This window comes from Entelurus aequoreus, linkage group LG11, assembly GCF_033978785.1.
Source record: "Entelurus aequoreus isolate RoL-2023_Sb linkage group LG11, RoL_Eaeq_v1.1, whole genome shotgun sequence".
Classification (NCBI taxonomy): Eukaryota; Metazoa; Chordata; class Actinopteri; order Syngnathiformes; family Syngnathidae; genus Entelurus; species Entelurus aequoreus.
Window position 1 is genome coordinate 36,182,927 of NC_084741.1, and position 27,050 is coordinate 36,209,976.

The 27,050-nt window shown below is 38.1% G+C and overlaps 2 protein-coding genes across 8 annotated transcripts in view; one reads left to right on the plus strand and one right to left on the minus strand.

Annotated features, from left to right (window-relative positions):
- Positions 1-17,593, plus strand: part of si:dkey-233k19.3 (dynein axonemal heavy chain 11) — a 105,071-nt gene extending 87,478 nt beyond the window's left edge. For 3 of the 5 annotated variants that reach the window (XM_062063096.1, XM_062063097.1, XM_062063098.1), the window contains exons 66-82: positions 4,603-4,807; positions 4,907-5,071; positions 5,243-5,383; positions 5,586-5,756; positions 6,152-6,274; positions 9,075-9,268; positions 9,337-9,485; positions 9,570-9,697; positions 9,989-10,216; positions 10,301-10,492; positions 11,149-11,277; positions 11,579-11,821; positions 11,890-12,072; positions 12,154-12,269; positions 15,674-15,786; positions 15,880-16,020; positions 16,114-17,593. In XM_062063096.1, the coding sequence (XP_061919080.1) occupies positions 4,603-4,807; positions 4,907-5,071; positions 5,243-5,383; positions 5,586-5,756; positions 6,152-6,274; positions 9,075-9,268; positions 9,337-9,485; positions 9,570-9,697; positions 9,989-10,216; positions 10,301-10,492; positions 11,149-11,277; positions 11,579-11,821; positions 11,890-12,072; positions 12,154-12,269; positions 15,674-15,786; positions 15,880-16,020; positions 16,114-16,361 (2,869 nt within the window). In that variant the 3' untranslated portion in view covers positions 16,362-17,593. The remainder of the gene's footprint in view (positions 1-4,602; positions 4,808-4,906; positions 5,072-5,242; positions 5,384-5,585; positions 5,757-6,151; positions 6,275-9,074; positions 9,269-9,336; positions 9,486-9,569; positions 9,698-9,988; positions 10,217-10,300; positions 10,493-11,148; positions 11,278-11,578; positions 11,822-11,889; positions 12,073-12,153; positions 12,270-15,673; positions 15,787-15,879; positions 16,021-16,113) is intronic. The other 2 variants (XM_062063099.1, XM_062063100.1) reach the window with 2 other exon arrangements.
- A 2,082-nt stretch (positions 17,594-19,675) lies between these two features.
- The window catches only part of LOC133660046 (rap guanine nucleotide exchange factor 5-like), a 40,881-nt gene continuing 33,506 nt past the window's right edge, over positions 19,676-27,050 (minus strand). For 2 of the 3 annotated variants that reach the window (XM_062063101.1, XM_062063104.1), the window contains 6 exons: positions 22,223-22,313; positions 22,080-22,145; positions 21,867-21,954; positions 21,720-21,784; positions 21,593-21,647; positions 19,676-21,517 (listed from right to left, as the gene is read on the minus strand). In XM_062063101.1, coding sequence (XP_061919085.1) covers positions 21,399-21,517; positions 21,593-21,647; positions 21,720-21,784; positions 21,867-21,954; positions 22,080-22,145; positions 22,223-22,313 — 484 coding nt within the window. In that variant the 3' untranslated portion in view covers positions 19,676-21,398. The remainder of the gene's footprint in view (positions 21,518-21,592; positions 21,648-21,719; positions 21,785-21,866; positions 21,955-22,079; positions 22,146-22,222; positions 22,314-27,050) is intronic. The other variant, XM_062063103.1, reaches the window with a different exon arrangement.

A 27,050-nucleotide genomic window follows, 5' to 3' on the forward strand; every position in this document is an offset into this window, starting at 1 on the left:
AAATAATAATGCCAAAAAATCCATGTTATAATGAATTATTTTCAAGGCTCCAATTACTTCAAATATTTCACTTTAAAATGTTTTATGTGGTAAATATTGCATATATTGTGTAGTTGCCATATAAAAACATCGTTTTATTTGACAAAAAAGCATAAAACAAACAAAATAATAGTTCAAACGTAAAATCGACAGACATATCTGAAGTTGATCTTCTAACTTAAGTGTTGAAAGTAAATGAAAAACCAAATAAAAACGTATCACTTTATGAGTGGGGCACCTTTTGGATCCCAAATATATTTAGAGGTATTTTATTTATCTTTTCACTGTGATTACTCAAAAATATTAAAGAATTAAAATCAATGCATTATTGATGTTTTAGGGCTCTAATGACTAAATACTGCATATTTCAGTTTTACTATAAAAAACAAAGTTGTTTTTGACATAAAAGCCATAAAACCTTTTTTTTTATTACTTTATATCAACTTAAAGTTGATAGAGATTTACTGTAAGCGTTAAATAAAAAATAATAATTTGACTTATTTTTAACATTTTAATGACTGAGACCCTTTATGGTCCCCGGGACCCCTAAAGGTAAAATAAATAAAAAAAATCCATATATTTTGTTATGGTTTAAAAAGGAAAAATATCAAAATGGCCCCTACATTCTTTAATTTTTCCGTGTGCGGCCCTCAGTGGAAAAAGATTGGACACCCCTGGTCTACGACCTACCCCTGACCTGCCAGGCGGCACGGTGGCCCCGGTTCTGGAGGTCCTTTCCCTGGCCGTTTCAGCTGTGTAGGCCGGTGGTTCCTTGTTCCCTAGGTACTGCACCTGCTGTTTTGGGTTGGGCTCTTTGGGTGGCTGGGGCCACATTTTGGCTCCCGCTCATACTGGTAGACAAATATATTGTACATACAAACAAATATACATACGCACATACACACATTTATTTATACATATATACGTACATATATACGTACATTCATTCATATATACATACACGCACGCATAGGTCCTTACGCACATACAGTACATAGGTACATACGCTTGCACATACACACACAAATACAGTATATACATACACACAGACGGTACATACACTACCGTTCAAAAGTTTGGGGTCACCCAAACAATTTTGTGGAATAACCTTCATTTCTAAGAACAAGAATAGACTGTCGAGTTTCAGATGAAAGTTCTCTTTTTCTGGCCATTTTGAGCGTTTAATTGACCCCACACATGTGATGCTCCAGAAACTCAATCTGCTCAAAGGAAGGTCAGTTTTTTAGCTTCTGTAACGAGCTAAACTGTCTTCAGATGTGTCAACATGATTGCACAAGGGTTTTCTAATCATCAATTAGCCTTCTGAGCCAATGAGCAAACACATTGTACCTTTGGAACACTGGAGTGATAGTTGCTGGAAATGGGCCTCTATACACCTATGTAGATATTGCACCAAAAACCAGACATTTGCAGCTAGAATAGTCATTTACCACATTAGCAATGTATAGAGTGTATTTCTTTAAAGTTAAGACTAGTTTAAAGTTATCTTAATTGAAAAGTAGTGTTTTTCCTTCAAAAATAAGGACATTTCAATGTGACCCCAAACTTTTTGAACGGTAGTGTACATCCACAAGCACATTATCTGTACAAACATACATATACACATATTGTACTTACACAGGCACATTTGCATACATACATACATTTGCTTCTCTTTCTTCCCCTCCATTTATCTGCTTTCTTTTGTAATTCAAATTCTCATTACTTACACTATATTGCCAAAAGTATTTGGCCACCTGCCTTGACTCACATATGAACTTGAAGTGCCATCCCATTCCTAACCCATAGGATTCACTATGATGTCGGTCCACCTTTTGCAGCTATTACAGTTAACTCTTCTGGGAAGGTTGTCCACAAGGTTGCGGAGTGTGTTTAAAGGATTTTTCGACCATTCTTCCACAAGCGCATCGGTGAGGTCACACACTGATGTTGGTCGAGAAGGCCTGGCCCTCAGTCTCCGTTCTAATTCATCCCAAAGGTGTTCTATCTGGTTCAGGCCAGGACTCTGTGCAGGCCAGTCAAGTTCATCCACACCAGACTCTGTCATCCATGTCTTTATGGACATTGCTTTGTGCACTGGTGCACAGTCGTGTTGGAAGAGGAAGGGGCCCACTCCAAACTGTTCTCACAAGGTTGGGAGCATGGAATTGTCCAAAATGTTTTGGTATCCTGGAGCATTCAAAGTTCCTTTCACTGGAACTAAGGGGCCAAGCCCAACTCCTGAAAAACAACCCCACACCATAATTCCTCCTCCACCAAATGTCACATTCAGCACAATGCAGTCCGAAATGTACCGTTCTCCTGGCAACCTCCAAACCCAGACTCGTCAATCAGATTGCCACATGGAAAAGCGTGATTCATCGCTCCAGAGAATGGGTTTCCACTGCTCTAGAGTCCAGAGTCTAGAGGCGACGTGCTTTAGACCAGTGGTCCCCAACCTTTTTGTAGCTGCGGACCAGTCAACGCTTGAAAATGTGTCCCACGGACCGGGGGTGGGGGGGATTTCATAAAGAAAAACAATCATGTGTGCTTATGGACTGTATCCCTGCAGACTGTATTGATCTATATTGATATATAATGTATATATTGTGTTTTTTTATGTTGATTTAATTTAAAAAATAATAATTATTATTTTATTTTTAAAATTTTTTATTTTGCAGCCCGGTACCAATCGGTCCGCGGACCGGTACCGAGCCGTGGCCGGGTGGTTGGGGACCACTGCTTTAGACCACTGCATCCGACACTTTGCATTGGACTTGGTGATGTATGGCGTATTCCATGAAACTCTCTGCTTACTGTACGTGGGCTAATTGAAAGGTCACTTGAAGTTTGGAGCTCTGTCGCAACTAACTATGCAGAAAGTCAGCGACCTCTTTGCACTATGCGCTTCAGCATCCGCTGACTCCTCTCTGTCAGTTTACGTGGCCTACCACTTTGTGGGTGAGTTGCTGTTTTTTCCAAACTCTTCCATTTTCTTATAATAAAGCCGACAGTTGACTTTGGAATATTTAGGAGCGAGGAAATTTCAGGACTGGGTTTGTTGCACAGGTGGCATCCTATGACAGTATCATGCTGGAAATCACTGAGCTCCTGAGAGCGGCCCATTCTTTCACAAATGTTTGTACAAAAAGTCTCCATGCCTAAGTGCTTGATTTTATACACCTGTGGGCGGGCCAAGTGATTAGGACACCTGATTTTGATCATTTGAATGGGTGGCCAAATACATTTGGCAATATAGTGTATATACATTATTGCATATAAAACAATTGTATTGTTGATAATAGAGGTAATTTTTGTTATTATTCATTATCAATAGAGCTATTTTTATTGGTATTTGTATTGCTCCATTTGTGGTGCAATAATGTTCATTGTCATTTCTGTGATATTACTATTTACCTCACTAACTGGTTCTTCTATAATTTGTTGTATCTAATTTTTACATTGCGTAATTACTGATTTTGTTCCGTTGTTGTTGTTGTCTCTCTGTCTTGTCCCTGCAATTTCCCCCTCTGTCTTCCTTTTTTTTCTTCTTTCTATCCCTTTCTGCTCTGGTCCAGCTGCGTCAAACATTAAATAAATCAATTTAATATAGTCAAATACAAATAAGGCGTATGATTTGCCTGAATGGCTGGACAGGACAAAAAAACAAACAAAACAAAAAACTGGTGTAATGTGGTCCCTCCCTCTGGTCCTCGTCAGCACGCGTGCAGTGGAGTTTTGTAAGCATTGTAGATTTTTGATATTCTTTTTGGGAATACCAGCGAGCCCGGCATTATAAAATGACAGGAAATGAAAGCATGCATTAGCACCTCTGTGTTGGCCTAAGAGATACATTGATGGTAACTGAGGTATCTGACTAAGTTCCTATAAAAATATAATTTTGAAATATTTTTAATACACGGGATAAAAGTCAGCTCAGAGTCAAAAATGATTTCCAGATTTGTTTTGGTCGTGTTGGTTTATATTCTTGTAATTTTGGTAAAAGTTTATCTTTCTGGCTTTCAGGACATATAACAAAAACCTATGTTTTGTCTTGGTCGAATGTACTGCCATCCATAAAATGCAGTTGAAAAGGTTATGTATTGGTCCTATGTCATCAGGAGACACGGCAATGTGCAACTGTGTATCATCAGCGTAACTTTGGAAACTGATGCCATGTCTCTTAAGGACATCCCCAAGAGGCAGCATGTAAAGATTAAAAAGAATGTGACCTAAAATTGAGCCTTGGGGAACTCTGCATCTAATTTCCTTATTCAGACACACACACACACACACGCACACGCACCCACACACACACACACACCAGTCAGTGACTATCTGTGTAACAAGTTTGATTACTTTTATCACAAAAAGAACATTTTAATAACAATTGTGTCCCATTTACTGTTAGACTTGTAAGTCCCAACTTGTTAGGTTTCTCCTCCCCCTGTTAGACATGAGTAGTATGATGTTATATTACTGCATATAGTTGAACAAACTCACAATAAATCAAGCTGTACTTTGGCTAGCTTTGTAAAACAAGTATTATTTTGTGTCATCCAGGTACATTCAGATTGGAAACAAAGAGTGTGAATACAACAGTAATTTCCAGCTTATTTTGCACACCAAACTGGCCAATCCTCACTTCCCTCCTGAACTCCAGGCTCAAGTCACTCTCATAAACTTCACCGTAATCCCTGCTGGTCTGGAGGAGCAGCTGCTGGGACAGATAGTGTCCCGGGAAAGACCTGATCTAGAAGCCCAAAAGGTAACCCTCCAGACCTCAAGAAGTCTGTCAAATTGTCTTGCAATTCTTCAGTGGAGACGACATTAAAAAGTATAATTTGTTTTCTGCACGCTTTCCAAGATGGAGTTGACCACACAGCAGAACCACTTTAAGATAGAGCTGAAGAGGTTAGAGGATGATCTGCTAAGTCGCCTCTCTGCAGCCTGCGGTAATTTCCTGGGTGATATTTCTCTTGTGGAGCAACTTGAGAACACCAAGACTACAGCGGCTTACATCCAGGATAAAGTAAGACACTCCCATGTAGCGCTTGTCTGTCATTGTCCGTCCCATTTTTTGACACCTGATGTTTATTGAACTCGCTTGTAAATGATATGTGATTTGCAGTTTGTGTAATGAGCAGCTTTTGGAGCATGACTGAGAGCCTCATAGCTCATTCTGTGCATTTGGAACACACAGGTGGTGGAGGCCCGTGAGAATGAGACAAAGATCAACGAGGCTCGGGAAATATACCGCCCTGCTGCTGAGAGAGCATCACTCCTCTTCTTCATCATCAATGACCTCAACAAGATTAACCCCATGTACCAGTTTTCTCTCAAGGTATAGCCTCTACCTCTCAGAGGTCATGTGCCAGTTTCTGTTACTCATCAGTCTGTTTTTTTTTAATTAAAATCATTTGTTGTTGCCTGCAATTAACCCCATCAGTGAACACCAATTAATCCACAGTTTGCACACTTAACTTTCAATAAAATGTCCATTTGCATTTTCTCATTAGCTGGCCACTGTTCTTGTTGTCTTGCAGAGCTTTATCTCAGTGTTTAGCAAAGCAATGGAGACTGCGATAAGCGAGGAACATGTGAGCAGTAGAGTGGCAGCTCTCACTGAGGCCATCACCTATTGTGTATTCCTATACACAAGCCAGGGCCTGTTTGAGAAAGACAAGTTAACCTTCTTGTCACACACTGCCTTCCAGGTGAGGGACTTGTGGCCGCCTCAGAGGCTGATCTCCTCCTGTGTCATCCCTATAAATCAAAATATATTTCTGCCCTCACATTAACTTCAATTAAAAGCAGTCAGCAGAACCATACGCTGCTATTGATTACCTCTCACACCTCGCTCACCAGCTGCTGTTCAGACAGTTGATTCTGACAAGGGGGTTGGTTCTTGTGGCATAATGGAATTATCTGTCATTCTGGCTACATTTTTTTCCATCTAGGAAAGTGTGTAGCTATGAAGGCTGTCCTTCACATCACTATTTCACATTCTGAAGTAGTTTCTTTGTTGAAGTTGTGTTTATAACTTTGAAAAAACATTGAAAAATGATTCATAAGACAGAAATACATCATTGCAAAACATTCTTCTCAACAGATTCAGCTTAAGCAGAACCTGATTGATGCACAGGAGTTTGACTTTCTCCTGCGTTTCTCTGTGAAAAGTAGCAAAGTTAGCCCTGTGTCCTTCCTCTCACCACAAGCCTGGGGAGCCATTAAGGTACTGTATTGTATGACTGTGCAGATGTAGGTTTGCACAGAAGTTTAATTCTCACATTTTAGCAGCCATCTTATTACTATCTTATTAATAGCTGGCAATACTTGCTTACTAGGGCTATGAATCTTTGGGTGTCCCACGATTCGATTCAATATCAATTCTTAGGGTCACGATTCGATTCAAAATAGATTTTTTTTCAATTCAACACGATTCTCGATTCAAAAACGATATTTTCCCGATTCAAAAAGATTCTCTATTCATTCAATACATAGGATTTCAGCAGGATCTTCCCCAGTATGCTGACATGCAAGCAGAGTAGTAGATTTTTGTAAAAAGCTTTTATAATTGTAAAGGATAATGTTTTATCAACTGATTGCAATAATGTAAATTTGTTTTAACTATTAAATGAACCAAAAATATGACTTATTTTATCTTTGTGAAAATATTAGACACAGTGTGTTGTCAAGCTTATGAAATGCGATGCAAGTGTAAGCCACTGTGACACTATTGTTCATTTTTATTTTTTTTTATAAATGTCTAATGATAATGTCAATGAGGGATTTTTAATCACTGCTATGTTGAAATGTTAACTAATATTGATACTGTTGTTAATAATATTCATTTTTGTTTCACTACTTTTGGTTTGTTCTGTGTCGTGTTTGTGTCTCCTCTCAATTGCTCTGTTTATTGCAGTTCTGAGTGTTGCTGGGTCCGGTTTGGTTTTGGAATTGGATTGCATTGTTATGGTATTGCTGTGTATTGTTTTGTTGGATTGATTAATTTTAAAAAAAATAAAATAAAATAAAAATAAATAAAAAATAAAAATTAAAAATCGATTTTTTAAAAATGAGAATCGATTCTGAATCGCACAACGTGAGAATCGCGATTCGAATTTGAATCAATTTTTTTCCCACACTCCTATTGCTTACACTCAAGCATGGTGGTAGCATCATGGTCTAATGTTGAATGGGTACTGCCGGTGTTCTTGCATGACATGCTCCCCATTGGCACCCCCTGCATTTCCGCATGCATATGAATCCAAGGAAAGTAATGCCCATTGGAGGACTCTTTCACATTACCTTGAATCAGTTTTTCTCAAATAGTGAGGCGGGCCCCCCTGGAGGGATGCGTTGCGATGCCAGGGCACATGTGTGACCCCAGAGAACTTGCTTTATACAGTATCATACTTTAAACCCCGCTTTGAAAAGCTGTGCACCACAAAACATGCTCAATGTAGCCATTAATTCTGACTTCCTCATTTTGATTGAAAAAAATCAGCACATTATTTTATTCATTTTTGTTTTGTAGGTTAAAGTGTTTATTGTGCTCCTGAGATAATGTTGCTGATCATTAGATTTTTTTATTACTTACTGAGGTTATTTTATTTTATTTGTCAGTATCAAATGGGGATAAGTCCAAAAAGGAACAAGCGTTAGAAAATGAATGGATGGAGTAGCATATGGTTCAACTCTGTTAAAAAAATGTTTATAGTTTCAATAAGGATTTCATTTCTTAAAAATTTCAGACAAATTGATGTACTTTAAATATTTTCTGTAACAGACTAAAAGAACAAGTATAATAAAGTTATTTGTTGTTGTAAATTGATATAGATTTATTTGTTTTTAGTTTTTTTTTTTTTTTTAATATTGATAAGGTTAAAATGTTATGCAAAGGTCTAAATGATACTATTTATAGACGTGTGAGGGGATGTGCGCAAAATGTTTTCTTCTTCTTGGGGGTTCGTAACAGAAAATAATTGAGAAGCACTGCCCTAAATAACAATTTTTTTGTATTTTGTCACTTAATATGCATGTCTCACATTATAAACAAACTATTTGTTAGGTTATGATTCATGTAAAGATAAGAAAAATTAAGTGCCGCAAGGCATGCTGGTAGTGCTTTTGGTTTCCCAGTAAAAAAAACTAAACATAACCTAATAAATCACACATTTAAGTGTTCATGTACATTAAATGCCAAAATACAGAAAATATAGCATTATGTAGGGTAAAGAGTGTACTCATGTGAAATGTTTTTTCAATGCACTTACATTTCCGCATTCATTGGCGCCATATGCATGCACAGATGCAGGAAGGGCATCTCGACAGAACACTTGCACAGAGAAGCTGCGGTTCATTGTGGAAATCATTAATTCCAAAATGTCAAGTAACATTGTGAAGCTGAGCATGAGCCCATCCCTTGGGAAACTGGGTTACATAGCCGTATTTCAACATGTTAACAAGCCGAAACACACCCCAAAGATAACAAGTGTCTTGTTTTGGAAGTTAAAGGTGACTTGAATGGCCAATGTCTTCTCCAGACCTGAACCCAATTGAACACCTGTGGGCAATTCTCAAGCGAAAGGAAAGGAGTTGGTGGAGTGCAAGATGTCTAACATCCATCAGCTCTGTTATGTCATGAAGGTGTAGAAGAGGATGTTCGTAACAAATTGTGAAGTTTTGTTGGATTCCATGTTTAGGAGGATTAAGACAATGGTGCTCACACTAAATATTCACACAAGGGACACAGTTTGTTTACTGTGTCTGGTGTACTCACTTGTGTTGCCAGCTCTTTCGACAATATGGCTCTGTGGTCATTTTTTTCAGCGGAGAGTAAATCAATGCTGATTTTCAAGCTGTACATAGTCTACTCTAAGTAAATCCTTGTTTATTTTATATACTGTCCCTTGAGAGGACATTATAAAGTGATTGGTGTAATGTGAGTGATGTGCTCACTTGTGTTTGATATTGTAGATAAACTTGTTAGTTCAATGTTTGTCTTACGTTCTTCTGCCTTCTAAATATAGACCATCTCTACAATGGAGGCTTTTAACGGACTGGACCGAGACATAGAAAGTTCACATAAACGCTGGAGAAAAATTGTTGAATCCAGTTGTCCTGAGAAGGAAAGACTTCCGCAGGACTGGAAGAATAAAAGTTGCATGCAGAAGCTTATCATATTGAGAGCTCTGCGGCCTGACAGGTTGACCCACACCTTAAGGTGAGCACATGACCATTTGTTGTTGTAAGTGTTGTATGGCAGTACGCTTTAACAGTGTTTCTTGGCAGGAACTTTGTGGAGGATAGCATGGGAGACAAATACGTTGAGGCTTCCAGGCTCAACTTTGACAAGTTGTATGAGACTAGCAGCCCATCAACACCTGTATTTTTTATCCTCTCACCAGGCGTTGATCCACTTAAAGATGTAGAAAAACTAGGTATTACTCTATTTATGTGTGTCTAATACCTACTATTTCCCATTTTTGTTTGATATTCTAAATTCCTTTTTTTTTTCTTTTTAGGATTAACGCTGGGATTTTCAATTGACTCGGGCAATTTTCACAATGTTTCATTGGGACAGGGACAGGAAGATGTAGCTGAAAGGGTACTTAAGAATTCCTCTACACTTGGACACTGGGTCATTCTGCAGGTAGGAAGATTTCCTATTCACTTACTGGCTATTGTAGCGGCACAACGTTGTTCTTTCAGCCCATGCACCTAATAATATTATCTACTCCCCGAGTGGGAAATAGACTCAATTTGGTTCAATAAAAACTATAATTGGCTAGATCAGCTCTATAAATCCTTCCTTTGAAAAGAGTAGCTGGCAGCCAAGCAAGTCCCTGATGGTTGTTTTCCCAATTAAGAACAAAGTTAGACATTTTTAGAATTATTTATTATTTTTAATTCCCTAATATTGACTTTATTTTTGGTTTTCTAGAACATGCACTTGATAGCGCGATGGCTCCCGGCTCTAGAAGCGCTCCTGGAGACAGTGGCAGTGGACAGTCACCCTAGCTACAGGGTTTTCATCACTGGAGAACCAGCACCGAGCCCAGAGCAGCACGTTCTCCCCAGAGGAATTCTGGAGAACTCCATTAAAATCACCAATGAGCCCCCCACTGGCATGAACGCTAGTGTGCATGCAGCTCTAAACAACTTCAGTCAAGTGCGTTAAAATGCGTTATAGTTTGTACCAAAAAGCTGTTTTTGAATGTTCAAAACTGGGATTAATCAGAATTGCATGTTTTAGGACACTCTGGACATGTGCTCACGAGAACAGGAATTCAACTCCATGTTGTTCTCCCTCTGCTTCTTTCACTCGTGTGTCACGGAGCGACGAAAGTTTGGCCCTCAAGGGTGGAACCATAAGTACCCTTTTAGCACCGGGGACCTCACAATCTCAGCTAATGTTCTCTTCAACTACTTGGAATCCAACACCAAGGTAATATTCCTAATCATTCATTTAACATTGTTTTTATGTGTGAGAGGAGTAACTTTTTGTTCAGTAATTGAAATTAATTTGGTGAATAGTTTTTTTTATGGATACTCTACTATAAATATGCAACCTATAATTCAGTTTTATTTCAAGATGACAAAAAATCCATTCTTGTGGATCTGCTCTACTCACAAATCCTAATGTGTTTCTTTTAGAGCTCCTATTACTCTGGTCAGAAGCAATCATGTCTCCAAGGTGTTCTGCCCTCCAAAAAAAAACAACGAATTTCCTTCATTATGTTAACCAAACAGTAACCCGTATGTGCGTATACAGAGAATTCATTAGGAGAGCAATGAAGCATCGTCCTAAATGTAATTACATGCAGCCAATGTGACAGTTCACAACGCCACATAAGTGATCACTGCAATTAGAGCTGACGAAGGAAGCAATTTGCAAAACAATACAGGTACAAATGATTGTGAACCTCCAGCTTTTGTAATTTGTTATGAATCGCAGGTTCTCTTCTCTGTCCTTAACCCTCAAATTATTATCCCCTGCTGAGGCGAAAACTCCTGTGTCACACACACACACGCAACACACACATTAGATCAGTGTGTTTAAGGAAGCATCATAACACCATTGTAACACTTATGTGCCTAAAGTCCACGCAGGTACCTTGGGAGGATTTGTGCTATCTCTTTGGGGAAATCATGTATGGAGGACACATCACTAATGACTGGGACAGAAGACTGTGTAAGGCTTACCTGCAAGAGTTAATGCATCCTAAAATGGTGAGTTACTATCAGACACATTTTTTAACAACCTATGATACGTATCTTTGCACTACAAATTAATTTGAACTAATACCACAAGTTTTTAATGATCAGAGAAGATTATGTTAAGAGGTACCAAACAATTATTTGTTGACAAGGGAAAGAGTGCCCTCTTGGGATGCAAAGCTTAACTGCAGTTGTATTTTTATCTGTGACCAATATGTATATCTTCACTTTGTGTTGATGTAAGTTTCATCAGTGAACTTTAATACTAATTTAGTGCACCAGCTGTAATTCATATATAGTAATTGCTTGACAGTTTGAAGGGGAGCTCTGTCTTTGTCCTGGCTTCCTGGCTCCTCCGTTCATGGACCACAGTGGATACCACACTTATATTGATGAGCACCTTCCACCTGAGAGTCCCATTTTGTACGGCCTTCATCCTAATGCAGAGCTGGAGTGCCTCACTCTCATCTCAAACAACCTCCTAAAGATTCTGCTGGAGCTGCAGCCCCAGGGCTCCTCCAGAGGGGAGGGTGAAGTCTCAAACACAGAAGAGAAGGTGTAGACTTGCACTTTTTAAAAAAAATAGCTGACTTCTATGCATCACAAAACAATGTTTTTTGTTAGGTCAAGTCTATTATTGAAGATCTTCTTGACAAGCTTCCTGAGCAGTACAACATGGCAGAGATGACGTTGAAGGCAACAGAGCGAAGCCCGTACATTTCAGTTTGTTTGCAGGAGTGTGAACGCATGAACCTCCTGCTAGAGGAAATTAAAAAGTCTCTTAACGAGTTGGATCTTGGCCTGAAGGTTTGTTTTTTGGAAGTGTCTTTTTGGTCAGCAGTCTTGTCCACTGCATCATTCATTGGGGTTTTATGTTCATGTTTGCAGGGAGAACTCACCATCTCCTCCAGTATGGAAACTCTGCAGTTGGCCCTGTTCAATGACTCTGTTCCAGACTCCTGGGCCAGGCTGGCTTACCCTTCTACTAAAACACTTACACACTGGTAAATACAGGTCCTTTACTGCACCAAAAGTTATTACAATCCTCACATTATAACAACCTTTTTTCATTAGATCATACCTTCCCAAGGAATTATACTATATAAATTAAACTTAGTAATCAGTATAGATATTGAGTAGCAGTATACAGTTATTATCCAGTAAAAATAACTCAGCACACAACCTCTTTTGTTCGAATAGCTGGCAATTAATGCCAACACTCAAGCATGGTAGTGGTAGCTTCATGAGTTCAATTAGGCAAAAATTGTATTCCAACAAATGGGTGTATTAAAACACTTGCAAACTTGATAACGCACGTGAAGCTGATCTACTCAGATTGTGCGCAGAAGATTGTGAGAGAAATTGAAAGTGCATTCCATGTACTGCACAATTTTCTGATCATTCACAATCCCTATATGAGACAAGAACACACATTATTCTCTTTTTCGTGCATCCTAAATTGTAAAATACGGCTTAAAATAGTACTAGATGGCTAACAAAGTAGCTATCATTCATTCATCTATTCCGCCTATAAAGCGCTCTAAAAAACATCCAATAACCGCCAACAATACTCCATTTACATGCCGCGACTTGCATTTTAACCTAGGATTAGCGACATTGTTATTATTAGAGCTAACCTTGAACCTTGACGTGATTACAGAGGTTACATAGTATGCAAATCGATTGTGTTCATCTTGTCTTTTCAAATAGATAGGTGCAAAGTTCTTGTGTTCACACAAAGTTTTTTGTGTAAAATAGTTTTCCTACCTGCTGGCAGTTTCAGCTGACACTTCAGCCTTCATCAGAGCTGTTGTAGCTTTCTGGTGTGAAGTGTCTAAAAAAGCTGACATGGTTGGGAAAACTTTCAAAATAAAGTTCCCCAACCCAAACATATCTGTTCTCCGTTCTGGCTTTGCCGATAGAGAAAGCATTTATACCCCTTCATCCCGGTTCATGGTCTTGGCCCACCGCTTCGTGAATTCCATAGCTTCCTTGTTCCATCTCTTGTATTTATTTGTTTCTGATGATATGATGTTTCCCTTGTCCCAGTCCCTGAGGTGATTGTTCCTTCTGCAATGGTCTATTATAGCTTTTATTTTAATTTCGTTCTGCTGTTTATTTTTGTGTTCTGGTAAACTTTGCAACTGTCTACTTCTCACATTCATGTTTGTCTTCTTTTTTCTGGGTGCTGAATGTTCGTCCGGTCTCCTTAATATATGTTTTGTTGCATGATTTGCATGGGATTTCGTATATGACGTCACATTTCCTATCCTGTGTTACCGTATCTTTTGGGTCTACAAGTTGTTGCCATAGTTTTTTGTATGGTTTTACTGTTGTGTTTATTTTGAAGTTTTTCATGGTGCGTTGTATGGGTTTTGTTATTCCTGTGATGTATGGTAGTGTTATCATTTGTGTCGGTTTCTTGTTTTTGTTTTGGCTTTCTTCCTTTTTTCTGCCTCGTTTGTTGTTTTCCTTTCTGTATGGCCCATCTTGGATATTGGCAGCATGTGAGAGCATGTTGGATGTGTTTTTCTTCTTCCTGTTTGAATAATACCCACGGCCAACGTTACCCCTCGTATACATGGAACTCTATAAAAACACAAGAAAAATACACCAATCAATTCAATTTAGACCTGAATACATCAATAGGAAGACACAACAAAAATGATTGTTTGCTCCCAGCTTTTTTACCTGTGGAGTGAGGATTTTCATTAATTCATCTATAACTTTATTTTGAGGCGACTTGAGAGCAGACATTTTACAGTATGTAATTATTTTATCATTCTGTGAATGTTGTCTATCTATGTTGGCCCTGCGATGAGGTGGCAACTTGTCCAGGGTGCCCGAATGCAGCTGAGATAGGCCCCAGCACCCCCCGCGATCCCGAATGGGACAAGCGGTAGAAAATGGATGGATGGATGTTTGTAGTTTTTATTTCTTGTTTAACACTTAGCACTACTGCTACATGATGCTTTAGTGTTTCACCATGGCATTATCTGCTTTCCAAACTTCTAAAACTTGTAGCTCTTTCTCTATACAGAGTATTCAGGCTCAATCATATAAGGTTCTGTAACATTATTTGACCTAAAGTAGTCGTCGTTGGCTCTCATGAAGTCTACCATGATTAGTAGTTGTTGAAGAAAATAGCGAATGCGCTTGTGAAATCATTGCGCCCCAAAACATTTTCTGGCAGTGCTGAAATGACCAAAATATATTACATGTTACAATGAATGTGCCATTTTTTACATTACATATATTCTATAAAATGCATAAACAAGAGAATTGTGTGCGCTTGTCTCATATAGGGGATTCGTGATGATAGACAAAATTGGTGTCTGCTTTATTGTTGCATTATTGTTTTGCATATTCAGTCAATCACTTAATCAAAGTTTATTTATGTAGCCCTTAATCACAAGTGCCTCAAAGGGCTGCAAAAACCACAACGACACCGCATGATCTGAAACCCACATCCGGTCAAAGAAAAACTCCAAAATCCCAAAATGGGGAAAAAAGAAGAAACCTTGGAAAGGGGCAGCAATGGATGCCAAGTGGGTACAAAATAGAGAAGACATACTAATAATAGACATCCTATTTGAAAACAGATCTTGCAACATGTATTTTCATGCATGGATCATTCCAGACGCACCATCACAATAGCGCACCTTTGGCGTGCTACAAATAGGTTATTTGATGGCACTTCTATAATATATCCCCCAGAAAATGTAGTGTGTGCTGCATGTTCCATAACATAATGAAACACCACAGGTTAGACCGTTTGAGAATATGATGCCATTATTGTGGAGTTTCTCCTTGGGCACAGCCAGTAGTACACATAATATTCTCATTTAAATATGGCGGTCTGCACCATTTTTGCACTTGTTACCAATTGTACACACAGTCTTAATAATCTGCGACACCCCCACTAATAATACTTACAGTTTTATAGTTTGCACACCCTGTTCAGTATGTGGTATTCAGATCTAAATAAATCAGGCCCTTGCTGTATAGACCTGAACCCAAAATGGAGCATTCTCAAGCAGAAAGTGGAGGAGTGCAAGGTGTCTAACATCCACCAGCTCTGTGATGTCATCATAGAGAAGGGGATAAGGTTTCTCGTAACAACCTGTGCAGTGCCGGTGAATTCCATGCCTAAGAGGATTAAGGCAGTGCTGCATAACAATTGTGCTCACACTAAACATTCAAACAAGGACATAATTTGTACATGTTGACTATAAAGTGTACTTACTTTTGTTGCCAGCTATTCAGACAATAATGGCTGTTTGTTGACTTATTTAGGACAAGACAACCTGTACTACTATAACAGCTGTGCACAGTATTCTAGTTTTCAGCATCAGCAGTATTCCTTATATGATTTAATAAATAATGGTGTTACATAATTTGTTTTTAGGTTCACTGATATCAAGTGTAGTTGTCGTGAGCTGGACAGCTGGATGCAGGACTTTGTTCTACCTGCAGTCATTTGGCTCTCGGGCCTCTTCAACCCGCAGTCTTTTCTTACTGGTGAGGTCTCAAAATCAGTCAGATAAAGACACTATGCATTGTCATTCATTCACCTTTACATTTACATTTACTAAACATTTTGATTTTTGACAGCTATTCTGCAGAGCATATCTCGTAAGAACCAGTGGCCCCTGGACAAGATGACATTGACTGCAGACATGACAAAGAAGACAAAGGAGGACTTTGGGCATCCACCACGAGAGGGGGCCTACATTCATGGCCTCTTCATGGAAGGTCAGAAATCAATAAAACATCCTTATTGAATCACAACACAGAACTGATACTGATGCCAATCAGACTCGACACACATGTCCCATGTCACCTTAGGAGCACGTTGGGACACTAACTCGGGAGTGATCGCAGAGGCTGTTTTGAGGGATCTGACTCCTCCTATGCCAGTGGTGTATGTCCGAGCGGTGCCAGCAGAGGAACAGGAGCTCAAGAACACTTATGAATGTCCTTTATACCGCACAAAACGGCGCGGTTCCACGTATGTGTGGACGTTTTACCTCAGAAGCAAACAGCCTCCTGCTAAGTGGATTTTAGGTGGCGTGGCTCTGCTGCTTTCAGTGTGACACATTTTAGCATTCGACAAGTATTTTGTGGCTACAGTATTATGTAAGCAGTTTTGCCAGCCAAACAATTTATTCCAGCATTATTCACTTATGTCAACTATTATGTATACAGTATATAATGGTTTATTTGTTTCAGACATGCTTAACAAATTACATTAAGGAACATCACGTGGTTACATTTGCACAGTTCAACATCGAATAGTAAGAAGCAGAGCTTTTTTAAAATCCTGTCCTCCTCCATATTAATTAATAATAATTCATTCACACCTTATCATTTACATATTGACACTTACAATGTTTCGTTTGCTTACATTTGGTCTTTTAAATTATGTTCATATTTTTGTTTTCATTTTGTAATGAAAGAAAACAAATCCATCCCTTTTCTACTGCTTGTCCCTCTCGGGTAGTGGGGGGTGGAGCCTATCCCAGCTACACTTCGGCGGAAAGCAAGGTACACCCTAGACAAGTCATCATTTGTTATTAGACATTGTTTTTTTGGATTATCCAGTATTTGTAAACATAAGTAAGAACAGGCTACATGTTAAAGCGGTGGACCAGACACTGTTGAACATCTCCCTTGGGATGATTCTATCTGGCCATGATTTGTAGAAAGCTTATGTCTCCATTTTCCACCATGTAATTCCAGATAGGGAGCATATTTTATTGGAAGGTCAAGATTAAAAAAAGCTCGCTGGCTGCCCTCTGCTAACTGAATGATACACAATGCTGTCTGGAGAATTCCCGGCCTGAATTCCCAGGAGATGATGTGCATGGCTGCTATTGACTTTTAAATGAGGTGCATTTGACATTGACCTTTTGTACGGCTTCGGCAGAATACTAACAGACTAGCGTGATTCATTCGACCGGGCCTGCTGAGGAAACCTATTCAAAGCCATTGATAGCTTTCTATGAGACAGCAAAACATCAGATTACACATCTTTTATCTATTGCCGCACAAACAAAATAACCTGAAAGAACAATAACAGCCGCTTTTCGAAAGGATTTCTTTTTGTAATTTAAAACTAAAACGTGCAAAAGAAAGGCTATAATCATGCACATCTATTAAAGAAGCAGTATTCTAATGTTATAATAAAGATGATATCGCAAATGATTGTGTTTTTTTACCCACCCAACACTAATAACGGCTATGTTTCTGCTAATCTCTCTTGTATCCCCTCTGGCTGTACACATTCAGGATGAAGGATTGACTGTGTTTTGTATCACACACAGGAAATGAGGAACCTGTCTTCCCGTTGACTCTTCATTCGCCCTCTCTTCCTCTTATTAGCGCCACGAAGCAACTAGCCAGTCATTTGGTGACAGGGAAATGATAATGTTCCCGCCGGATTTAAGAGGAAATGGCAGGGTACGCTGGTCCCCGGCTCAGCGGGGGTCGTGCTGTAGGCAGCCATGTTAAAAGGCCAAGAAGGACACCTGGTTAAAGTCAGTAAAACACAGTGCTGATTGCAGTTGAATGTAATAATGTACATACATACTGTAATAACACAATGAGATCCAATACAATACTCGTATCAAAGAGGTAATACTGCTCAAGTTTGATTGTCAGAGGAGTTTTAATTTAACTGTACCGCTGTTTATATTTTTTTTCCCCTGTCGTGGACCAAAATGATAGAAACACCTTTTGTACACTCAACATAAAGTACATTTGTACTAGGGGTGCACAAAAAAAAAAATCATATCCATTATTACTCATCCCGAATCTAAATTGACTTATCATTTTTGAAAATCGATTAAGAATCCATTTTAGAAAAAAAAATGTAGGCCATCTTCAGCAACCACAAGGAGCTTTTCTAACCTTTAACCTGTTTTAAAAAAAAGTTTATTTGTAATTATTATACCACATAATAAATTGTGAGAATTGATTTGAATCGAGAATCGTGTTAAATCAAGAATAGATTCTAAATCGAATCGTCACCCCGGGAATCGGAATCGTATCAAATCATGAGGTGCCTAAAGATTCACAACCCTAATTTGTAAATTACATATTTTTGAATTAATACCTCTAACATGAGTGTTGTTATCTTTGTTGTAGCTCTATTGGATCTTATTAGATTGTAAGTACCTCATGAAGCATACAGTATATCTAACAACTCAAATGTAATTTTTTGTCTTTTAGAACACCATTCTGTGTTGCAGCCTTGAAGCTCCAGTCAAGTGGTCCATCATCAAAGCGGTAGGTCAACTTATTTGCTGTTACAACAAAGTTAATATCTGACCCCAAGCAGTTCCTATAGACTATATTATGAACTTATAATTCTTAGCAACTCTGACTGTCCCACTTACACATATGTTGTCATCTCTCACAGCTGATGCAACTTTGACTGTCAATACTGTCCCACTTACACATCTGATGTCAGAAGTCTAACCACCCAGGAAAGCGCAATATTTGATGCACTAAAGACTGTAGAACGACATAAAGCTAATGAGTTAATTCCAAATACTGTAAAATCTGGGACTTTTTCATTATAGATGTAAAAACCATGGCAGGTGCATTATCCAAGTTGGTTATGTTTAACCCATAAGTTTTGTGTTGTATTTTTTAATATTTGTGTGAGTCAAATATGTAGTAACACAGGTTGTCGGAAGCTAACAGGGTAAATTTATTGTATCTGCTGCTTCCCCTGCCAACTTGGCCAATAAACACAACTCGTCACATGACTTTCTCACTGACATGGCCACCAAATGCAACTAGTCACGTGACTCTCCTGCCAACATGGCCACCAAACACAACTCATCATGTGACTCTCCTGCCTACATGGCCGCCAAACACAGCTAGCCACGTGACTCCCCTGCCAACATGGTCACCAAACACAGCTAGTCACCTGACTCTCCCGCCAACATGGCCGCCAAACACAACTAATCCCGTGACTCTCCCGCCAACATGGTCATCAAACACAACTACTCAGGTGACTCTCCCGCCAACATGGTCACCAACCACAGCTAGTCACCTGACTTTCCCACCAACATGGCCACCAAACACAACTACTCAGGTGACTCTCCCGCCAACATGGTCACCAAACACAGCTAGTCACGTTTCTCTCCTGCCAGTTTGATGGCCAATTGCATCAGATGTGAGAGAGGACATCAGATGTGTAAGTTGGACAGTCAGAGTTGCTAAGAATTAAAGGTTCAAAAAAGGTTCCATTGGAACTGCTTTGGGTAATTTTTGACCCCACTTGTGAAAGAGTGGGGTCGTGATACAAAAACTGCAATTTCTTGAAATTAATGAAAAAATAAATACAAATGCAAATACCATCATGTCACAAACAGGTTTTATGAGGAATACTTGGAATATGAATATATTACAACTTTTCATTTGAAAGATTTTGAAGAATAGCAACCAGTGGGGTTATTTCTGACGCCACGTGGTCATCTAAGAGTTAAATAGATTTCCAAAGTAAGGTTTTGCATGACCCCCCCAAAAAATTATCATTGTTATACAGCACTTAATATGACATGATAAAACCATAATGCAAAAGTATGTTTTGACAGTAAACACTCACTTTGATTGAAAATATTTTATTAGGTGCTTACTGGGTTAATCCACGATTTACCATGTCACGCCAACCAAAGCAGTGCTCACAAAATCATAAGTTGTATAAGTGGAGACCATAGAAAAAAATTATTCTGAAATAATTTTATCTAGCATTTGCACAAACACTTTATTTTAACAATACAGTATATATAGAAATCCCCTTGTTTGCAGACTCAGGGTTTCTCCCATTGTCATAATAAAAAACTATACAAATAAATGTAATACCCATTCTACTATATCACGCTTGCATTTTACCTAAGATGATCTAGATTTAGGGCAGCAGCAACAACTTTAAATCATAAGTTAGGAAAGTGTTTTTATTGTATTTTCTGTAACTTTGCATTATCTGTGCCTTACTTAAATAAAACCATTTTACCACATACTCCAATATAGATCCAGAGGCTTACTGGAGTTGACCTACTTTCTTTTCTTTCAGGAAAGTCTATATAAAGCTACATAGTCTGATTTTATACGGGCAGAAAAATGGATTGCAAAGAGTTTTGAATATAAGATATAATATGATTGAGTGTGTCTTGCTGCTACATTATTTTGATTTGTCTGCAGCATTTATTTGAACGTGAATTATGTTTTTACTTGACCTTTTACCCACGATGAATCCTAAGTTTTTCTGTTTTTTTTCCCCTCACAAGAATTGTGTCAAACATTATCTAACGTACTGCAGTCGTTGTGCCACAATAAACACTAAGAAAAGAGACTTTGATTGTATACTGATTTAAAACAGCAGGAGGGATTATGCTTAATTCAAAATCATGTATTTATTAAAATATTCTTTGGTTAAATTTATTGTGCTTTATAATTATTGGCTGTAAAGCTAACCAGAGACTAAAAGTGATCGGTGAAAAAAATAGCTTACTTCCTTTTCATGTTTAATGTTGTGTTCACTTTGTCTCCTGACTTGTAAACTGTCGATCCAGAGCACGCTTGTGTAATGAAGCTGGTGCAGCCGTGTGAGAGTATGTTGGTAAACCTTATTCCCTGAAGCGTCACTCTGGACTATGAGCTGACAGCTTAGGCTTTTAGCTCGTTGGCTCGTATTCTTAACTCTCAATCTGTGGACCCTGTTTCCATCCCAAGAGCAGTATGAAGAGGGTAGATCCAGGCAGTTTACACTAAACCTTCCTAGAATGGACTAACTGGAACAATAATGCATGCTAAACGCCACCATCTGGTGGACATATGTACAACAGCAGCAGTGTATACTTCGCCTATGTGTTATACAGGCAACCATTTGGATGAGAAATCCAGCAAAACAATATTAACATATCTGGATCAGTGATACAGTGGTAAACATTTAGAAAAATATATGTTGTAACAAAACAATGCTGCCATTTCTTTTTTTAGTTTTAACATGTCACATAGATAAGAGAATCCTGATTGATCAGTTCCCTCTGGTAATTGTCCAGGTGCAAAATCTTGTGGCCCTGAGTTGTTGGAAAAGCTACAGTAAGATGTCTTTCCTCTCAAGTACGAGGCTCCAGCCTCTGTGAGAGTTCAAACAGGGTCTGCTGATTGTCGATGATATGAAGGTAATCCATGTAAGCACGCACGTCTGTGCTGCTCTTCTGGGTGATGCTGTTCCCTGTAGAGAACATTCAATAATGAATCACTTTGCAGAAGCACACTTTATCTTCCTGGGTACAGTCGGAATACTGACCCAAGTGATCTTTCTGACACTGCCTGATGACACGGACCGTATTTGCTATCATGTGCTGCAGGGATAAGCACTTTATTTAGTACTCTTTGTATTTTAAATGCAGCAGCTTGTCTTTTCCGTGACTTACCAGTTTTTCAAAATTAACCAAATTATCATGAAAAGTCTTGTTGCCTTCATGAATGAAAGTGATATCTGGAAGAAAAAAAAAGATCTTTAGTTCCTAGGTGTTTCATGTTTGTGTTCCTGAAGCATCAGAAGGGTGAGAATACTGTACCTTTGAGCAGCAGAGGAAGAAAAGGGATCTTTGGTGCCTTCATCTTCTTGAAGGTGTCCCTATAGGCCTTATGGTTATGTGAGGGATCCTGTGAAAACAAAGCAAATGTGATGGGATTCTCAACAAAAACGGCTTAAAAATATGCATTTGTTGAATTGCGGAAGCATTTATATTAAATGATTTGTTTCATTTGCCTTTAAAAAAAAAACATACAATAATATAGAGTACCGTGATGGTCTCCAGCTCTGAAAACAGCTTCTTGAATTTTCCAGGAATTTTCTGCAGTAACAAATATGTAATAAGATAAGAAATTACTAATAAATAATATACACAATTATTAGAATACATTTAATTACCTCCCACGTCTGAGTGAGGCGGCTGACAGCTGCAGTGTTCAGGCCCATTATGATAGCAAAGAAACAGTGGAGGTTCCTCTGTGCCTTGCAGCTGCCAGACAACAAACATGCAGTGTTGTCACTTGTTGCAGTTCAACATGAAGGGATGCAGTTCATTTCTATGCCACTAGAAGGGGACAGCATCCTTATACTACATCCATCCATCAATTTTCTACCGCTTGTCCCTACATTGGTTCTTAGAGTGTGTTACTGTGATCCTCTCTCAGTGAACTATAATTGATGTCAGCTGTTTTTAAGGTATTTTTCTCAAGCTGCTGTAAGTCCTCCAGAATCCATTTGGCAAGGGGAGGGATGACTTACACTTTTGAAAAGTGCTGCAGATAGTTAGATGGATGAATAAATGGCTTGTGATGTGGTATTCTTTGGATCATTAACTGTTCCTTTGCTTAGATCAGTGGTTCTTAACCTTGTTGGAGGTACCGAACCCCACCAGTTTCATATGCGCATTCACCGAACCCTTCTTTAGTGAAAAATAAAATGTTTTTTATTTTTTTATTTTTTTATTCAAAACAAATTTATATGTTTTTTTTTACTGGTGCACAAAATGAACATCACCTTGTTCAAAGAACAACACCAATACGTGCTTGAACTCACAACAAATTACACGCCTGCAAATCATTTTATTTCTGCTGTTGCCTTTGAGAGACCAGTTCAGATATGCGCCTTGGCAAGTGCCACTCATGTAATTTTCACCGCAAAGTCTGTTTTTTTTCTTTGTTTTTATGTCCAGCATCCTCGAAAAGGATTGATCGCAAAGATATGTTGTAACAAATGGTATAAAAAAATTCCGGGGCTTTCTGAGCAATAACTGGATACTTTTCCATTTGTCGACACCAAAACGTTGAAAGCGTTGTTGTTCTGAAGAGTTGCTGTTGAACCTGGCTCTGCTGGATTTCAATGATTTCGTCGGGGTATTCATCATTGACATTTGCTGTCTCAACAGCAAAGGTGAACGGCTGTCTCACCCATGCTGAATATGACTCTCTTGTAGGGAAAAATCTGTCGAGAGACTTTGCAAGCTCATCTAAGTGCGTGGCAATTGTTTGCTTCAGTTCCATGGGTACAGAAATGTCTCCAATTCCAGACACGTCTCGTCGCTCACATGTTACTCCACTGAATGCTCAAGGAGTTTTTGCGTTTGCTCAAGCATATGGAAAATTAGAGGGAACATTGTTTGGGGGTATCCATAATACGCCGATAGGGAGAAGTTTTTATTTACAAGATGAGTCGGTTGTGTCTTGATGGTGGAGGCTCCGCCGAACCCCTGAGGCCAACTCACCGAACCCCTAGAGTTCGATCCAGGTTAAGAACCACTGGCTTAGATAGACAGACAGATAGGTGGCACATGTCTTGTTATGCTTTGAATCATGAGGTGTTCCGATGGATGGATAGATACAGTATGTTTGTTTATACAGATAGACAGACATGTGACACATGATGTGGTATTATTTGGATTATGAGATGTGTGTTTGCTTATATAAATAGTTGAATAGGTGGCACATGATGTGGTGTGCTTTGGAAAATGAATTGGTTGTCTATATAGATATATACGCATGTGATACACAATGTTGTATGCTTTGGTTTATAAATTGTTTGTTAGCTTATGTAGATAAGATAGATGGATAGGTAAAATGTGCATGTGGTTTGTTTTTGATTACGAGATGTTGTTTCACACACATAATCTGTATATAGCCTATGCACAATTGTGTACATACAGAATATATTATATACATGAAGTACTTGTACTTATATAGATATTAAATATATGTGTAATGTAATTAAATAAGCATCTATATCAATTTGATATTGAGATGACTACACTAACTTCAGTTGTTTTTTATTATCTATTACAACTATAACATTTACACTGGACTGCTATTTTTACAATTAATTTGCGATCGCAATGCTTTTAGTTTGCATAATAATTTCATTCCAAATTGAAAAGGTAAGTTTGCCAAACATGTAAAAATACAGTAAAGCCATATTTTCGAGGGTAATCGGCAATATGTTGTCATATGGATGCGCGCGCGCACACACACAGACACGCATACACCAATACACACATTACACGCTTTTTTTTGTATACATAAAGAACTGAACAATTTTGGTCCCAGTATTGATCCTTTGTATTTTCACTTAGCGTCACGTATTGCTTTCTGTTGGTTAAGTAGCTTCTTATCCACTTCAATACCAACCCTCAGATGCCATACTGTTTTAATTTATTAATTAAGATCCATCCATCCATCCAATTTCTACCGCTTTTTGGGATTATGATTAATTGTGTCAAATGTTTTGTTAGATCCATGATTACTGCCGCTGTATAATGTGTACTATCTATTGCATTGGCAATTTCGTCTGTTATTTTGATTAATGCCATCTATTGTTAAAATATTAGCTCGGAATTCGTATTGGTTTTCCGCGAACATTCCACTTTTTTTTGAATGAATAGTTTTTCCTTGATTTTAGAAAATTGTGGCATTAAGAAAAAAGGTCTATAATTTGTAAGCTGGTGTTTGTCAACAATCTTGTAAATCGGTACAACTTTTGCTATTTTTATTTTATTTGGAAATGTACCCTTTTGAAATAATAGGTTGCTGTTATAGGCTAGAGGTTCAGAAATTTCTCCTAAAACTCGTTTTGTCGTTTCCATATCTATTCTGTGACAGTCAGTTGAAGTCTTGGATTTACATTTCTGTACAATTTGGATTCTTTTTTCTTTTGTCACATTCTTTAGAAACATCGAGTTGGGATTTCTGTCTATGGTCTCATTCAAATCCTTAACTGACCCATCATTAGCATTTGTAATTCTTTGTTCCGGATTTGTTCCAATATTTACGAAGTAGTTAATAAATCGTTCAACTACTTTGTTCATTTAGCCAAATGTTATATTTGCATCTAGAAAGTATTCAGGGGAATCTTTCTTAGCACCATTCTTTGGATTATGAGATGTCCGTTTGTTTATATGAATAAAAGAATAGGTGGCACATAATGTGGTAAATGCTTTGGATTATATACAAACCGTAGAAAATGTGTGGATGGATGGATGGATGGTAAGGGGACAGTGTGGCGCAGTTAGGAGAGTGGACGTGCCAGCAACCTGATGGTTCCTGGTTCGATCCCCAGCTTCTCCAACCTAGTCACGTCCGTTGTGTCCTTGAGCAAGACACTTCACCCTTGCTCCTGATGGGTCGTGGTTAGCACCTTGCATGGCAGTTCCCGCCATCAGTGTGTGAATGGGTGAATGTGGAAATAGTGTTAAAGCGCTATACAAGTATACTGTATAACCCATGGATGGATGGGTGGATGTTTGCCTATATAAATTGATGGACAAGCCATACATGATGTGATATGCTTTGAATTATGAAATGTTTGTTTGCTTAAATGAACACTCTAAGAAATAAAACGTTGGATTTAATTGATAAAGTTAAGTTAAGGCAAGTTAATTTAAGTTAAGGCAATCTTTTCCACACAACTCAATTAAGTGTAACATAACATGGTTGTTAGCTGTAATCTCAATAGTCACATATATCAGGAGTGAAATTGTTATGTAAAGGCTACAACTTTGTGTAATTGCCACTATTTAACAGCATTAATTAGAACGTAATCACACTTTGTTAATTTTATTGACAGAATTACGTTGGATTTAATCAACAATATCAATTTGGATTTAAGTGTACCATTTATAGTGCTTTTAACTTAATTAATTTGGTTAATTATGATTTAATTAATAATATTATTTATATGTTAAATGTTTAGGTGTAAAAAGGTTATTGAGTTGTCACCTGATCTCTGTATTTAAGTGTTGGACATTTCCTGAGGCTCTCTGAGAGGTCTAACACTTAACTACAGAGTTCAGGTGACAACTCATGAACCTTTTTACACTTGTTTACACACAAACATTAACATTTATGTAACACTCAACAACCTTAACCTACAATGGAAACCTCTTATACACCAGAGCTTACACAAAAAGTGTAAATACATACAAATTGTGTTGCATTCACAACTTTATTTGTGAAAGCTTTTAACAGGGAACACTAGATACTGCAATATTAAAGTGCATAGAACAAATAACACATCATGTGCCTCCTGTCGGAGGCACATGATGTGGTATGCTTTGGATTATGAGATGTGTTTGTTTATATGAATAGATGCATGGTTGGCACATAATGGGGTATGCTTTGGTTTATGAGATGTTTGTTTGCTTATAGAAATAGTTGGACATCATTGGTACTTTACCTTTAACTTAACATGTGACACATGATGTGGTATGCTATGGATCTTGAGGATTATAAATTGTGTGTTTGCCTACATAAATAGAAGGACATGTAAAATGTGTGTTTGCTTATATAAATAGATAAATAGCTGACACATGATGTGGTATTATTTGAAGTATGATCTTTGTTTGCTTATTTAAACAGATGAACATGTGATACGTGATGTGATATGCTTTGGATTATGATATGTTTGTTTGCTTAGATGTATAGGTGGCACATAATGTGGTATGCTTTGGATTATGAGATGTGCGTTTGTTTATATAAATAGAGAGATAAGTGGCACATGATGTGGTATGCTTTGGATTATGAAATGTGTGTTTCTTTATATAAATAGATGGACGTGTGACACATGATGTGGTATGCTTTGGAGGATTATGAATTGTTTGCCTATATAAATTGATGGACATGTGAGACATGAAGTGGTATTCTTTAGATTATGAGATGTTTGTTTGCTTACATAAATAGATAGACATGTGACACATGATGTGGTA